This window comes from Perca flavescens, chromosome 7, assembly GCF_004354835.1.
Source record: "Perca flavescens isolate YP-PL-M2 chromosome 7, PFLA_1.0, whole genome shotgun sequence".
NCBI classification, from domain to species: Eukaryota; Metazoa; Chordata; class Actinopteri; order Perciformes; family Percidae; genus Perca; species Perca flavescens.
In genome coordinates this window covers 20702009-20718675 of record NC_041337.1, presented here as the reverse complement: position 1 = coordinate 20718675, position 16667 = coordinate 20702009, and the positions used below count along the sequence as shown (strand labels likewise).

Sequence of the window (16667 nt, the reverse complement as noted above, 5' to 3'; positions counted from 1 at the left end):
CATCCTTTCGACCTGTGCAGTCATGTTTACTCAGTTGCTCGCTGAGTTTTCAGATGCAGAAAAATAAACAACCCTTTTTAAATGATGAGCCAAGTCAAAATACTCCATTTAAAATAGAGAGGGAAGTACCTGTAAAAGCCCATGTTGAATATTAGTTATATGTGGCTACAAAAATTTTAGCTGCAATTGAGACTTTATTTATTTGGAGAGTTAAAAAGAACAAAGTGTGCATCCTCACAGATTCTCTAATGACTTGCCTTTTATGGTCAGAAAATTCTGTACCTTTCAATGTCCTAATGAAGAGGCGGTGTGAAATTTTGGACCCGCGGTTTGATGAAGTAGGTGTCCTTCCTCATATTTGAACTATGGTTTCCTGATGAGGTTGATGCTTCACACATTTTGACACATGCATCATTCATCCCACAGTTTTGACATGTCTAAAAAATGTTGTCATATCTTTCCTCATTAAGTACTTCCTCTTTGTTCCAACTGTTATTTCTGTTGTTTGTTTTGATTTTCCCACAGAGAGCAGCAGCCATAATACTACTTTTTATAGTTAGATCAGTATGTCTACACGGGTGCTATAAAGTTTAAAGCTATCGTGTATGCTACCAGTCTTGATAACACATTCCTCTCCAGATTTAAAAAAATGACTGGTGGGTCAAAACACATTTGTTTGTAAGGGGGATTCAACATTTGTAATTTCCTTTATTTTATTATGCTTGTTGCCCGTTTGCTGACTCTCACTTAATTTGCACATTATTCACAAACCCAACACATTGTTCCTGGAAAACAGTGATTCCGCTTCAACGTCCTTTGTTTTCCGATATAGACATTTAATAACAGACATTTGGTTAACACACAAAATGCAGAATACCAGCTACAGTGTAATTACATTACACACATTCATATTGTAGGCTAGCTACATATATTTTTGGCCACATGGAATATATTTCTATCTATATATTTTCTATCCAGCTTCAAATGCACAAGCCCTCTTTCATTTGATGCAGTTGTTAAGGTCATTCAGACACAATCATAAGGTTATTTCTGTTCATATGTGGCTCGTCAGTTGATCCCCAGGCCTCCTTTGAAAACATCTGCCACTGATTTTACGTGGCGTCAAAGGCTTAATGAAAACGGCTCCATGCTTTTTAACAAATGCCACATTTCATTTGGTTTGGCACTTTGCTTGAAAAAAGACGTCTGGCACAGAACTTCCAAACTTACAACAGAAAAATACAATTTCGTTTGTGTGACATACTTCCCAAAATTGCCCTCAATCATAGCACAGCCTGTTGGCACACACCACCACAACCGTACGAGGTGTTCTGCGTCATCAGAGAGCTGGATAATATCATAGTAGAGCAGCAAGATCCTCACAGCTCACATGGGCGGGATCTTTATGATTAGGTACATTGCTATGTTGTTGTATGGTTAATACAATAACAGAACAATGTACTATCAAAAAGTCATAATTTGTGACCTCTATCTTTTTTTCTGGAGCTGCTGAAACAGTGAGGCAGAACAAGACATTTTTAAAGGCATTTTTTAACCTCTAAATATTTTGGTGTGAGTTCCCCAGCTCTGGAGATATCAACCATAGAGATGTCTGCCTTCTCCAACAATATCTCTATCCAGAAATCATGAACTGGTTACTCAAGATAATACACAGGTTGTGAGCAGTTTCATGTAAAAACTACTTTCTTTATACCGAACTACACCCGCCAACCATATCACTGTGCAGAAACTGCTTACAACCTGTGAATTATCTTATTAACCAAGTCATGATTTTGGATAGAGACCTTGCTGTTGAGTTTTCAAATGTATTTTTTTTGGCGCTTTGAGCACCACAAGCCGAGCGCCATCTTGTTCCATTATATTGGAGAGAAGGCAGACATCTCTATGGCTTATGTCTCTAACACTGTGCAACTCACACCAAAACAATCTAGATTGATGAATTGCACTACAGGTAAGAGGAAAAATATGTGTTTTTGATTTTGGAGTGAACTTTCTCTTTAAGGTCAGTAATAGATCAGGGTGAAAACTCTGAAAGCTCAGCATCTTTATGCCCTGGCTAGATTCTTAAGGGTTTCAGTGTTGTACAGCAGGTTTTGCAACTTTGTCCTTAATTGTGCCCTGTTTACTACCCTGCCTCGTTAAAGCAAACTGTTTATGTCTTATGGTATGTTTCTAGCAGGCAGTTATAAATGCAAAATTCACTTCCTGTCTGCCACAGTTGATGTGGTTTCTTGGCCAGCTTCCTCGTTCAGCTGTGTTGTGTTTTATGACGACTGGTTTGTTGACTTTGCGGTGGGACACAGAGACTGTGCAACACACAGAGGTTTTGATGTGGAGGGATCGTTACCCCTTCCCCACGTCCAGGTATTTTACCCAGCCCTGCGGAGTCTGCTGTGCCTTGCAGTTATTCTGGGAATAGCTTTGTTTTTATACCCCACTAAACTCTTATAACAGTTTATTTTGGCTTTCCAAGAAGTTTACCTCTGTGTTTCCTTTGTTTTATTTTCGGCCATTCTATGTTGTTCACTTCATTATTACAATAACAATGAACTAAAACAGCAATGAGCAGCATGTCTAATGTATTGTCTCGGAATATTTGTAACCCTTTTTAATTTGCCAAGATACTATGCATGCTTGTGGGTGAAATTGGCACACAAAGATCCTCAGAGCGCAACAAACACAACTTATGACCCAGCCAAAACAAAAACTGATCAAAACAAACAATCACGAGGGCGGAAACCATGTTGTGCCCTCCAAGCCCTCAAGTATATACTCATAAAATAGCTTGTCTGTAATGATTCATAATAAGTCAGCATGATAATATAGACAAAAAAGAAAAAATTCCATATACAAACTTTAAACAGTTGTCATAAAGTTGTGTGCAGCCATATAAATGTAGACGCACAAGAGGCCACAGCTTTGACTCATGTCTCCCTGGAGGGTTACTTCTGCTTCTCCAACATCTAGACTATTAGTCACCTTTGGGAATATTTCTTGCTTACTGTGCGAACACTTGTTCATACAATATTTTAGTGTAACACTCTAATAATTTTCTGTAAAGATTAAGAGATAGAAACGATGGATTCCTATTCAGAGTCATACAAATATTACATACATACATACATATTTACAAGATGTTTAGATGTATTATAGTACTTTCAGATGCTACTGATAATAATGATCCTCAAAGTGATGTGTCATCCTGGTCACATCCAGGATAGACAATGCAAAATACTTAAATAGGTTAGGTTAAAGTAGGTCAGCCAAAGATTACTTGAAGATACTGTGACAAAACTAAATTTAAATAATGGCTGTGTTGATCTTATTCTCTTGACACCTTCAGTCTTAAAATGTCATCTGGCTTAAATTAGCAGACAACAACTTTTCTCAATCTTAATGTGAGGAAATGAAGTTCCACCTCGCTGCCATGGATCAAAGCAAAGTGCCATGTCAAGTTGATCAAAGCTGGTAAAAATGCATGTCATATAAACCTTTACTGCTTATCACTGTTTTCTTTCCCATTGCTCTGGCACCAAGCCTTTGGTGGCAACCGCAGACCAAAAATACACATTTCCTCTGTATCCAGTCCACTCAGGTACTCTACAGGATTGGGACACTTTGGTACTGATGAGTGAAACAGGATATGACAGCAAGTCCTGGAAGCATTTGTTCTGGTGTTTTGCAATTACTTTGTATGGATACATACATGATTGTCACATTCTTGCTGTTTTGTTGAGTAACTTCTTAATTGTGTGCACATGGTTCACCTGCGTGAGAAATTATACCATGACAGAAGTTATTGAGGGATATATACACACATATATGTGGCCTTCTCTGCCTCTATGGGATAGCGACAGTAGATAGATGATAGGAAATAAGAAGAGTGTGAGATGGGGAATAATATGCATCAGAGATCTGGGGACGTTGTGGTTCATGTTTGGCGCCTTAACCCCTTTTAGGCCACCAGGCCACCCCAGGGAGGTATAAGTTTAAGTGATACTGTGGACAATTTGTAATTATATAATATCACTAAAAAACAGCAGGCGGGTTTGGCCGAGAGCCATGCATGAGGGTAGACTGCGTCTGCTGAGGCGTGGGCTGCCACTGCAGAGCAAGTCCAGGCAGGCGGAGTTGTGTTCAAATTATGGACAGCCATCTTTCACCACCACCGTTAAAAGCTAATTACTGCCAGTCATAAGCAGTGGCCTTTATAGGCGTTCCATCCTCTGCCATCCCAAGCACAGCCACAGGGAGTGACAGCATGGGCCACGATGGGAGCTCGGATTGCACCAAATATTATTATGGCTTGTTTAACTGCATATGGAGCAACGCCTCCACAGTGTTTTAAAGAGTTGTTTTCAAAATCTGCCACAACCAACAGATGGCCTGTAAACCAAACCAAAAGATTGCTTTGTTACAGATAGGCATTTTGTGTTATAGTAAAGAGTTGTGTATGTTGAAGTCCATTCAACAGGGTTTTAAAACCACCAGCTCAGAAAATGGTAAAATGGGATGGGAATTTCCCCTTCCTGATAAAGGACAAGCAGCTGATAGCAGGCGGGAAGTGAGTCAGGCTCTGCACTTCAGCTGCCTCTGCACACTTTGGTTCAGACTTGTTGAGGCAGGCAATTATCCCTCCTTTTGATGTGTGTTTTCTGGGGTTTGAGCTCCCTGTTACCGTGTGCGTTGTTGCCGGAGTTTGAACTCGCATGGCCATTTCCCTCTAGGACAAAAACCCAGATCATTGTGCACACACTGTCATTTTCCCGTAATGCAGCAAAACAACTTTAACCCTGACATTACTGTTAGTGGTTATTCATTTGCCGATGACTCTGCCTGTTTCACTAAAGTGGACAGCAATAGCTCTAGCATTACATTATCTCAAGCATAGCATTTTAACCATAAGTAACCTCTTTAAAATGCCTGAGGAACGCACAGTAAAAAACAAAAAAAATGATTTCACAGTATGTCTATATAAAGTAGTATATTAAATAAAGTAGGCTAATTAAAATGAGCTCCGGTTGATGAACACATTAATGCATCAATAATTATAATCCAGTAATATTATATACATTATTCTAAAATGGGTACTTTGTCTTTGGTACTTTAAATATATTTTGATGTTAATACTTTTACTTACTTAAGCATTTGAAAGCATGACTTTTACTTGTAACAGATTCTTTTTACACTGTAGTATTACTTTTACTTCAGTACCATATCTGAATACTTCTTCCACAGGTACATTATATAGAAGTTCATAAGAAAAACATTATTTTGGCACAATGACAGTTGGTGTGTGAGTGATCTGTTGATGTGGGAACTACATATCTTTAGGATCTCTGTGAGATAATCAACAACTTCAAACAAATGTTTCATGCTCACGAATCTAGAATGATTAAAAGAATGTTGCTTATGATAGAAATAGTTGATAAATTATCTTGCCAATTCTACTGTGCATTCTTTAAACTGCAAGTTTTTACTATACATAATTGTATAAAACAGAATTTTATTAAACAACAATGATTATAATGGGGTGCACTTAATTCTATTATTGAGGGAAATTATTAAAATTTATAATCTTGTGGATTCATATTGTTTCTGAGCAACATATGGCTGAATTATGTATTGAATCCAATGTGCAAATGCATGCAGTGGGGTTTTTGTTTTGGCTCTTTCATCTTTGCTCCATGAGCTAATTCTAGTGTCTTAAGGATATTAATCTGCCAAGCAGGTCTTTGGAGCTGTCATCAGAAGATTTTAAATGGTCTATGGACGCTGAAAGGGCCATCAGGACCTGTGGGAGAAGCTTAATGAAGGAACCAGATGTGACCTTAGTACCCTCCACCACAGGCTGCCACAAAAGTGAGTACTCCTCCTATACACTTTTAATCAAACATACTAAAATATTCTTTACCAGCAGGTGGCAGTCTGTCATAAGAACTGTCAATGACGCCAAAAGAGGGTTAGGAATAGCGTTCCTTTTTCTCCATGCGGAGAAATGCAGCATCAATGTTTAACAGCCAGTATAAGGAAAACCTCTCTTTTACCGAGGGAAGTTAATTATGCCACTTAACAAAGCATAACACCATCTCTTATTTTTTAAATGAAATCCTGGGACCATTATTTGCATCTTCTCTAAAGTGTGGGTTCACACAGGAGCCAATCTCCCCCTACATTTTACAACCTTATAACTTCAAGGCTGTTTTTTTCAAAATACCTCCTGAGGCAGAGATTTGATAAAAAATGAGCTAAAATATTGATGTTGTTGTAAGAAGCCTGAATAATTGATTGTTGGGGAAAATTAGTGTACTTGTAGAACCCTAATGCTGTTTTATTGAAGGGTTGTCACACATGCTGTGAGCTCTTATTGCTGTTTTCAGTGAGTGGGAGGAAACATGGGTGGCAGTGAAGGTCAGGGGCCTCGACGGACCAGACCCGGGCGGCAGACGCTGGCTCTGGGGACGTGGAACGTCACCTCTCTGTGGGGGAAGGAGCCGGAACTGGTGCGGGAGGTGGAGCGCTACCGGTTAGATCTGGTGGGGCTTACCTCTACGCACAGTCTCGGTTCTGGAACCATACTCCTGGATAGGGGTTGGACTCTTTTCTTCTCCGGAGTTGCCCAGGGTGTGAGGCGCCGGGCGGGTGTGGGGATACTCACAAGCCCCGGCTGAGCGCCCTGTGTTGGAGTTTACCCGGTGGACGAGAGGGTCGCCTCCCCACGCCTGCGGGTTGTGGGGGAAAACTCTGACTGTTGTTTGTGCATATGCACCAAACAGGAGTTCGGAGTATTCGGCCTTCTTGGAGACCTTGACTGGAGTCCTGCATGGGGCTCCAGTGGGGGACTCCATTGTTCTGCTGGGGGACTTCAACGCACACGTGGGCAATGATGGAGACACCTGGAGGGCGTGATTGGGAGGAACGGCCTCCCTGATCTAAACCAGAGTGGTTGTTTGTTGTTGGACTTCTGTGCTAGTCATGGATTGTCTATAACGAACACCATGTTCGAACATAGGGATGCTCATAAGTGTACCTGGTACCAGAGCACCCTAGGGCCAAGGTCAATGATCGATTTCATAATCGTTTCATCTGATCTGAGGCCGTATGTTTTGGACACTCGGGTGAAGAGAGGGGCAGAGCTGTCAACCGATCACCATCTGGTGGTGAGTTGGGTCAGGGGGTGGGGAAGACTCTGGACAGACCTGGTAAGCCCAAACGTGTAGTGCGGGGTAAATTGGGAACGTCTGGAGGAGGCCCCTGTCCGACAGACTTTCAACTCACACCTCCGGGCGGAGCTTTTCGTGCATCCCTGTGGAGGCTGGGGGCATTGAACCCGAGTGGACAATGTTCAAAGTTTCCATTGCTGAAGCTGCGGCGGGAGCTGTGGTCTTAGGATCTTAGGTGCCTCAAGGGGCGGTAACCCACGAACACCGTGGTGGACACCAGTGGTCAGGGAAGCCGTCCGACTGAAGAAGGAGTCCTTCCGGGATATGTTATCTCGGAGGACTCCGGAGGCAGTTGCAGGGCACCGGCGGGTTCCGGCGGGCTGCAGCCTCTGCCGTGAAAGAGGCAAAGCAGCGGGTGTGGGAGAAGTTTGGAGAAGACATGGAGAAGGACTTTCGGTCGGCACCAAAGTGTTTCTGGAAAACTGTTCGCCACCTCAGGAGGGGAAGGGGGAACCATCCAAGCTGTGTACAGTAAGGATGGGACACTGTTGACCTCCACTGAGGAGGTAATAGGGCGGTGGAGGGAGCACTTTGAGGAACTCCTGAATCCGACTAATACGCCCTCTATGTTAGAGGCAGAGCTGGAGGATAACGGGGATTGTCGTCGATTTCCCAGGCGGAAGTCACTGATGTAGTCAAACAACTACACAGTGGCAAAGCCCGGGGATTGATGAGATCCGTCCAGAAATGCTCAAGGCTCTGGGTGTGGAGGGGCTGTCCTGGTTGACACGCCTCTTCAACATTGCGTGGAAGTCTGGGACGGTGCCAAAGGAGTGGCAGACTGGGGTGGTGGTTCCTCTTTTTTAAAAGGGGGACCAGAGGGTGTGTGTGCCAATTATAGGGGTATCACACTTCTCAGCCTCCCTGGTAAAGTCTACTCCAAGGTGCTGGAAAGGAGGGTTCGGCCGATAGTCGAACCTCGGGTTGAGGAGGAACAATGCGGATTCCGTCCTGGTCGTGGAACAACGGACCAGCTCTTCACTCTCGCAAGGATCCTGGAGGGAGCCTGGGAGTATGCCCAACCGGTCTACATGTGTTTTGTGGATTTGGAGAAGGCGTATGACCGGGTCCCCGGGAGATACTGTGGGAGGTGCTGCGGGGAGTATGGGGTGAGGGGGTCTCTACTCAGGGCCATCCAATCTCTGTATGACCAAAGTGAGAGCTGTGTCCGGGTTCTCGGTAGTAAGTCGGACTCGTTTCAGGTGAGGGTTGGCCTCCGCCAGGGCTGCGCTTTGTCACCAATCCTGTTTGTAATATTTATGGACAGGATATCGAGGCGTGGTCGGGGTGGGGAGGGGTTGCAGTTTGGTGGGCTGGGGATCTCATCGCTGCTCTTTGCAGATGATGTGGTCCTGATGGCATCATCGGCCTGCGACCTTCAGCACTCACTGGATCGGTTCGCAACCGAGTGTGAAGCGGTTGGGATGAGGATCAGCACCTCTAAATCGGAGGCCATGGTTCTCAGCAGGAAACCGATGGAATGCCTTCTCCAGGTAGGGAATGAGTCCTTACCCCAAGTGAAGGAGTTCAAGTACCTTGGGGTTTTGTTCGCGAGTGAGGGGACAATGGAGCGGGAGATTGGTCGGAGAATCGGGCGCAGCGGGTGCGGTATTGCATTCAATCTATCGCACCGTTGTGACGAAAAAGAGAGCTGAGCCAGAAGGCAAAGCTCTCGATCTACCGGTCAGTTTTCGCTCCTACCCTCACCTATGGTCATGAAGGCTGGGTCATGACCGAAAGAACGAGATCCAGGGTACAAGCGGCGAAATGGGTTTCCTCAGGAGGGTGGCTGGCGTCTCCCTTAGAGATAGGGTGAGAAGCTCAGTCATCCGTGAGGAGCTCGGAGTAGAGCCGCTGCTCCTTTGCGTCGAAAGGAGCCAGTTGAGGTGGTTCGGGCATCTGGTAAGGATGCCCCCTGGGCGCCTCCCTAGGGAGGTGTTCCAGGCACGTCCAGCTGGGAGGAGGCCTCGGGGAAGACCCAGGACTAGGTGGAGGGATTATATCTCCAACCTGGCCTGGGAACGCCGATCCCCAGTCGGAGCTGGTTAATGTTGCTCGGGAAAGGGAAGTTTGGGGTCCCCTGCTGGAGCTGCTCCCCCCGCGACCCGACACCGGATAAGCGGACGAAGATGGATGGATGGATGGATGGGAGGAAACCGTTTCTGAAGCATTGTAAAATATTATTGATTGCAACACCTTTAGGTTACATTCACAGCTGAAGAAGATGGCAGTTCATCTGCTCTGTGTAATTGCTTTGCTATATTGTAACTGTTGATCTAAAATCTGTTCCATATCATTATATCTTAATTATAATTATATATCTATATTATAATGATATATTAATAATATAATTAATATGTTCAGTTGTTATTGCATGCAGATTTTCCATCTGCTGCAAATTTGCACCCACTCTTTTTTTGTGTGCATCTTCGCATTTTTATGCACATCAGTTTGGATGCAGCCTTTCATTAGCTGCTATGCCAAATAGGAATTGATGTTCCCACATTGCTGTATCATAACACAGATTGGTATGACACAGATGCTCTTTCAGCAAAGGCAGAATTGGTGGCCTTGTTTTATGACTGATTGCTTTCCTGTAAAATCACATATGCAGAAGAATGCCTACAATCAGCCGTATCTGATGTGATAGTGAATATTGTTCTGTGCCTTACTGTATAACACCATCATACTGTAGTGCTTCTTTTACGTGTGTGTTATCCTTCCTTTATCCTTTAAAGCTCTGCATTGGAGCTGTGTTACAGCTGTTCCCTAAGACAGATGTTGTGTTATATAAAGTGTTCTGACAAGGAGGCTTGTTTTTCCTGTTGTGCAGCAGCACCAGGGGCACAACACCCTTGCTTATTCATGACGCCAGACCAGAGCCCAGGTAGATCAAACTGCTCCTCCATTTTTAATGAAAAAAGCCCTTTACTGGGACATAAATATCATGCAATGCATTTCCCCATCAGCCTGCCCTATAGTGGAAATAGAGGGAGTCTTTGGCAGATTGGAAGGTCGTTTTTGGTTAGATCTTGAGCTAATGTACAGAACTAAATATTGACCTGAAAAATGGTTGAAACAAACCATTCTGAAGAAATATTAATATTATTATCCATATAGGTGCACTTCACCAGAAGGGACCATGGCAGGTACACTGGAGGACACTTGCTCTCTTGTTATTACAATACTTTGCATTACATTAGTTTGCATTCATTCCCAAACACATCACTCTTTTTCACATTTTCCAGAGAATTTCCCTTGCAAATGTTTACCAAGACATGTACCTCATCTAATGCAAATATAATAGATACAGATGTGTCACAACATAAAACACAAAGTTGCTCCACCCTGATCCTGGTTACACTGAAGAACAGGAATATGAAGTGGTAAAAAGAGAGGCCTCTCTCCTTCCCTCAGGATATGCGGTTAGCACCCACATTAGCCCCAAGGACAGTAGGTCGCTGCAGGGAAAGGTCACCTCTGCTGTTCTGTTGGAAATACAAAGCTGAAGCCTCTTTCGACTTGATATTTAATCCTTCCTTGAAACTCAGCATCTTTGCCCAGAAAAACAAGCCAACATGATAAGAATAGCCTCCAAGACTGAATAAGTGTTACACTGTATGTAAAACATTCCTAATATCGAACCAGACTATTGATTTATAAAAGCTTTCTGCTCAGCACTATATCATATGAACATGCACATATATTTTCTGCTGCAACTTGTATCTGAAAGAGGACACTGAAGTGAATCTGTTGGCAACTTGAGAGATGGAGACCTCACACAGCGAGAGTGAGCAGCAGTACTCACTAGAATAACATGGTCGTTCCAGGAACTTTATACATTGCCAAATATCAAAGGAACTTATACACTGAGAGAAGAAATGGGTTGTCAGAGCTGCGACAACTCTCAACTGTTATCTAAGAGCCACTCACTGCATTATTGCAGCGGTAATGAGAATTTTGTCAGCGCTGCCAAGCTGCAGCAAGGTACCAATAGAAAGTTGAGATATCCAGGGCTTGCTGTGGAATAATTACAGCTGAGAAAGTGATGACTTGTCAGGAGGACTTTATAGGTAGAAAATTGAAAACTGAATAAGTGCACTTGAGCATATCCTCATTTAACATACAGGAAGTGCTGACCATGTGAGGAAAGTACAGATTGATAACGGCTGTTAGTGCCTACCTGTAAACCTGCAATACCTGTTTCTTTTGTCCACTTAGGGGAAGGAGGAACAAGATGTAAAGGCAACATTAACATATTGTCACCTTTTAAGTCGATATTGGAAAATTGTTAGCAAAGAGCTGTTTATTACAACCAGCAGATACAGAGCAAAATAAACATTCATTTGGAGTCATGTTTATGGCCAGGTTATGAATGCAAGTCCAATATTCACTCTTGAGAAAAATATCTGGCTCCTTAGCTGCAAAATGCTCAAATTTCATCACCAGTTAGGTGCTGAGGTTTGTCTGAAATAGCAGCTTGCTTCAGCTGGAAAGATGAGATGAGGGCGGTGAGACTAAACCAAATCAGTTTGCTGGCCCCATAACCCAAACAATGAGCTGAAAGACGCTATAAACCGTTATAGAGTTAAGGGGGCCTGTAGATTCAGGAGGATACAAAGGTCAGGATTTTGACACCAACGTCTGGGCTTTGCATCCAGACTCCCTGTCTGTGGATCGTGGTTTTGGCAGATATTGCCGTATCGGATATTTTGGTGGAAAACATTAAAGACATTGTCAGTGAACATTTTCTTATATGTTTAGTATCAACATTTCTGTGACTTGATATTTCCACATTAATGTTAATAGAAAACATAATCCATTTGGTTGCTGTTACTGTTGCAAATTAGTTGTATATAAACGTTATCTCTTGGAGACAGGGTTGGACCGTGTGCGCAGTAGTCACATTTGCACCAGAAGTCATTCTAACTATGAAATAATATTATAATATCACAAATATGTATAATTCTCTATTCTATTAGAATAAAAACTGTAAACATAGGTTTTAAATATCATGACCTAAAGGAACATTATGTTATACATGTATTTATCCTCTTTATCCTTAAGTATGTGTTATGTACAGTCCACTTGGCCTAAACACTGTAGAGAAAAATCAAATTATTGCTACTGCAGATTGCATTAAGGATTCTGCTTTCTCGGCGGCAATGGGATCATCAAAATGTTCACTGCCAAATGTTCATTTCCGAGAGATGCTTGTCAAGACTGCAATGGAAAATGTCGTAAACTTACATAAGAGATTGTCACACACATAAGAGAACATCAGTGAACTGACTTGGCCAGAGCTCTGAGTCTTTACAAGAGACAAAACAGAATTACTTTACATACTCAAACAGTGTTTTTATGTCAGTGGCATTGAACATTGTTTAATTACGACAGGTGCTCCAGTTTGGCATTATGCAAAATGTTGAGCTTACAGTGTAGTTTAGATACTCACAATCTTTTGGTTGTCTTTTGCAGTCTAGTCCATACTACAAAGTAATTAAAATACTGAGTAAGGCCATGAAAGCAACTGTTCATAGTGGTAAATTGTGTTATGGTTATCATATGTCCATTTAGCGAAAAAAGAAGAAGGAAAACCCAGCTTCCAGCACCAGCTGGCATGGAGGCTGGATAAACATGAGCTTTAAGTGCATCTCGTCTTTCTTCCACATGACTAGCTGTGGTCCTGTAGATGCGAGTCTCCTGCACGCAGCTTCTACAAGGTTAAAACCTCCCATTTCCTCCAGCCGCTTGCTTCTTATCCCTGTCCATCTCCTCAGTAATGGATCAGTGCTGCTGGGTCCACTGAGGGACTCGGCTCTAGTGGAGAAGAGTTAAGAGACTACAAAACCCTTCTATCAGCACACACACACAGCGTTGCTGCAAAAATCTCTCCCATAGTTCTGCTTGCGCTACCACTGTTGTGCAATTAAGACCCTGAAGAAGAGATGAGCGTTCAAAGCTGTGCTGCTGTAGTCTCTTATTTACATTACCATTACATTCATATTCTTCAGCCACCGTCAGTTTAAACATACACACAGTATTACAGTAGTAAGATGAACCTGCTCTTTTGAACGTATAAACTTTCATTCTTTAGCAAGGTATAACATTTGATAATCTGATACTGACCAACCACAATAACTTATATTGCACATTTTGTGATGTTCACACCAACTGTTTGATCATAATGAGCAGTTAAAAGCTTGTCTTTAGTCTGTTACTTAGACAGTCACTTTCAAAAAGATTTCCATTATTGCAAGTTAATAGATAACCTTTTGTTCAGATAACATTTTTTGCTCACTAAATCCACTCCTCCTGAGTAAAGATAAATGATCTTCCAGTATTTGAATAAATGATCGCCTCAGTCACTAGAGCATTGTAAGACATGATGCTCCTCATTAGACTACATTCAAATGAGGAGAGAACCAGTGCTTATTACTTTCCCAGCCAGCGATCAACTCTGTTCCTTGGCTTAGACTGCATTGTGCTCCGGTAAGGGCGGATGTTCTTTAGATTGTTGGGGTGGTTCGGTCCTATGGTCCAGCTGCTGCTGCTGCTCAGGTGGTGTTGGCTGTTGAGGATTAGATTTTTGGATTTCCTTCTGAGGGGGCTGTGGTGGTGTAGCCTGCTGTGGTTCTGGATTGGGCATCTCTTTCCTGTCGCTGGGCTGAATCTCCAGAGCTGGTGTGTCCTTGCAGCAGAAGTATTGCTGCCAGATTTTCCTGAAGGCCATGCGGAACTTTTTAATACGGAAAGCGTAGATAATTGGGTTGACAGCAGAGTTGCCATGAGTGAGCAGGATGGCAATGTAGACGAGGACCATGGGCTTCTCACACTGAGAAGAGCAGAAAAGCGTGATGCAGTTGATGATGTGGAGGGGGAGCCAGCTGATGGCAAAGAGAAAAAGAACCAGAGCCAGAGATTTGGCCAGATTCAGCTCCTTGTCATAGTACTTGTTGGGGTCTGTGTGACTGGTGGTGAACTTCTTATTGTTAAGCTGCTTGTGGATCATGTAGAAGATCTCTGCGTAGATGACCAGCATGAACAGCAACGGCGGCAACACCCAGCCGAAAAAGTTGAAATATACCATGTAGTCCATGCTGATGACGGTCTCGAACTGGCAGGTGATAATGAGATCAGAGCTGATGGAGCCATTCTGCTGGAGGCGCTTCAGGTTGTTCCAGCCTAACATGGGGGTGAGCCCCACGATGAAGGCCACCATCCAGCATATCACCACTGCCAGCCCCGCTCGCCGAGGGGTCACCACTCGCTTGTACCTACAGACAACACAGTATAATGTCAGCACTTTCTCTCACAGCGCTGTCAGGACATGCAGGCTTTATTTACTTTATTTTTCATTTTGTAAAGTGTCCCTGGGCTGACAAAAGGTGTGATTCAGAAAAAAGAGTTACCATTCAAACTAAACGCCCCTGGACATGTTACACACATTTCCTTGCAGCACATATTTCCACTCGAACAAAACAGTGCCTGCAAACCCTTAAGGAGATTAAAGGTGCAGAGGCTGTAAAATATTATCACTACTGTCCATATCACCAAGAAATGTACAGAGAGACTCAGCCTGAGGCAGGGAAACAGCTGCCTAATCCTGCTCATGTTGCTCCCTTTCGGATAACTAATAATTGATAGTGGCAATGTCTGGGGAGGAATCCTCCCTCTTGATAAAAAATAGAAGTTGTGGGAAAGGAGTGGCAGTAGCAACTGCTTAGTGATTTTTAGAGAATTTCTGATTTAAATAACACAAGGACTCACTGTAAAAAATGTTGTAGCAAACACCATAAAGCTTGGTTGGTTTTATAAGTAATAAAAAGCTTAGGAATGAAGATTAAGTTGATTCTTAGACAGGATATTACAGTTCAAGGCTATCAGACAATATAAATTCCCCTCTTCTACTAAGCTTATCTTTTCTGCCTTTATAGCACCGCTGCTTAGTCTTTTGTTTCAGCCCGAAATTATAAACCACTGGTGGCCTCAAATACAAAGAGAGATATGGAATCATTGACAGCAAACCTGACCTTTGTTGTGCCCTAGAGGAACACAGAAAACACATTTTTCCTACAGCCATCATACTAATTCTGTACCTGTGCTACTCTTCCACACATATTAGCATCTCTCAGGACAGAGAGACTAATAAAAAGCTGTTGGTTGATCAGCTGTGCCCTGGTTAGCTGTCATGTCAATACTGGTGAGTCAGATCTACTATATGCATAAAAAGGGAATGGCAGTATGGAAGCATCATGTGAAGTGAAACAAGACCCATGAGGAAATCAATGCCCATGAGCACAGAAGTGGAACGGTAGTGACTTCTGTTAAAACCCTGTCATCATCAGCACCATTCTTATCAAGATCACTGTCACGTGTCCACGTGGCCTCTCTTCATTTTCATGTTGCGAAAAACCTCATTACCTGGTCGGGATCTTGACCCTGAGATAGCGGTCAATTGCAATAGCCAGTAGGGCCAGGATTGAACTTTGCGTCAGCACCAGCACCGTGCACGCTACGAGCAGGCAGCTGTAAAAGTGAGTTTGGAGTCCGATGCTGATAGTAATGGCCAAAGGGATGACGAGGGCTCCCACTGCAATATCCGCCAGAGCCAGGGAGACGATGAAACAAAACGTGTTATCTCGCAACGACTTATTAATTTTCACCGCCCAAACCACCATCACGTTACCGATTACAGACGCCACTGCAATCAGCACCTCCATTCCTATGTAGAGCGACTCCGCTGATAAAAGTTGTACGGGCATCTTTGCAGATGATTCTGTCCTCGATAATAACAGGATTTCAGTGAAGCAGCCTTAAGAGAAGCAGACAGAGCAGTCCTTGATTATTATTTCTTTTCTCACTACAGTATTTTCCAAATAAGCTGTGCGTCCATCAGTTTCACGGTGCCCACATTCTCCTGATAAGTTGCAAGAAAAAAAACGAGTTATTTTGAGGGGAAGAAGCGCATTGACCAGTAGCGTAGGCTATCTAAGCATGAGGGTTTTTCCTTTGGAGCAGGTGTTGTGGTTCGGTGGCTGTTGTGCATCGCTCCTGCTCTGTGCCTTGCGCCTCCACTTGGCTGAATACACCTGCTCCTAAGAAGAGACGCATCCTTCCCACACGCTCCGATTTATCCAAGCGGGCGCTTCATCTTCATCAGTCTACGTTTTTTATTTAACAAAGCGGGTTTAAAAAGAAAAAGAAAAAAAAAAGCTATATCTTTTGGATGAACGCGCGCAGTTGCAGCTCCTGCGCAGGCGGCTGCTCCCTCTTTCTCTCCCCTTCACTGTGCTTCCAGTAAGAGCAATAATGCTGTTGACGAATATAGCTGTGTGATTTTCTCGCCTTTCTTTTGTTCCATTCAGATGCGTTGTGTTTGTTTCGGTAAACTATATAATCTTGGTTTCACTCGGAGTCCAT

The 16667-nt window shown here is 43.1% G+C and overlaps 1 protein-coding gene across 1 annotated transcript; it reads right to left on the bottom strand.

The window, feature by feature from the left end:
* Positions 1 to 12793: 12793 nt before the first annotated feature.
* Positions 12794 to 16009, bottom strand: adora1b (adenosine A1 receptor b). Its single transcript, XM_028583731.1, has 2 exons — positions 15669 to 16009; positions 12794 to 14521 (listed from the first exon to the last, which is right to left on the bottom strand). The coding sequence occupies exons 1-2, from the start codon at positions 16007 to 16009 to the stop codon at positions 13717 to 13719; spliced, it is 1146 nt and encodes a 381-aa protein (XP_028439532.1). The 3' UTR covers positions 12794 to 13716.
* Between the last annotated feature and the right edge of the window lie 658 nt (positions 16010 to 16667).

What these genes read in the sequence shown, in the direction of transcription:
- adora1b (XM_028583731.1), bottom strand. Translation starts at nt 16,009, where the DNA reads ATGCCCGTACAACTTTTATCAGCGGAGTCGCTCTACATAGGAATGGAG. An exon ending in AGGGTCAAGATCCCGACCAG is followed by an intron (nt 14,522 to 15,668) that starts GTAATGAGGTTT and finishes TGTTGTCTGTAG; the next exon opens with GTACAAGCGAGTGGTGACCC.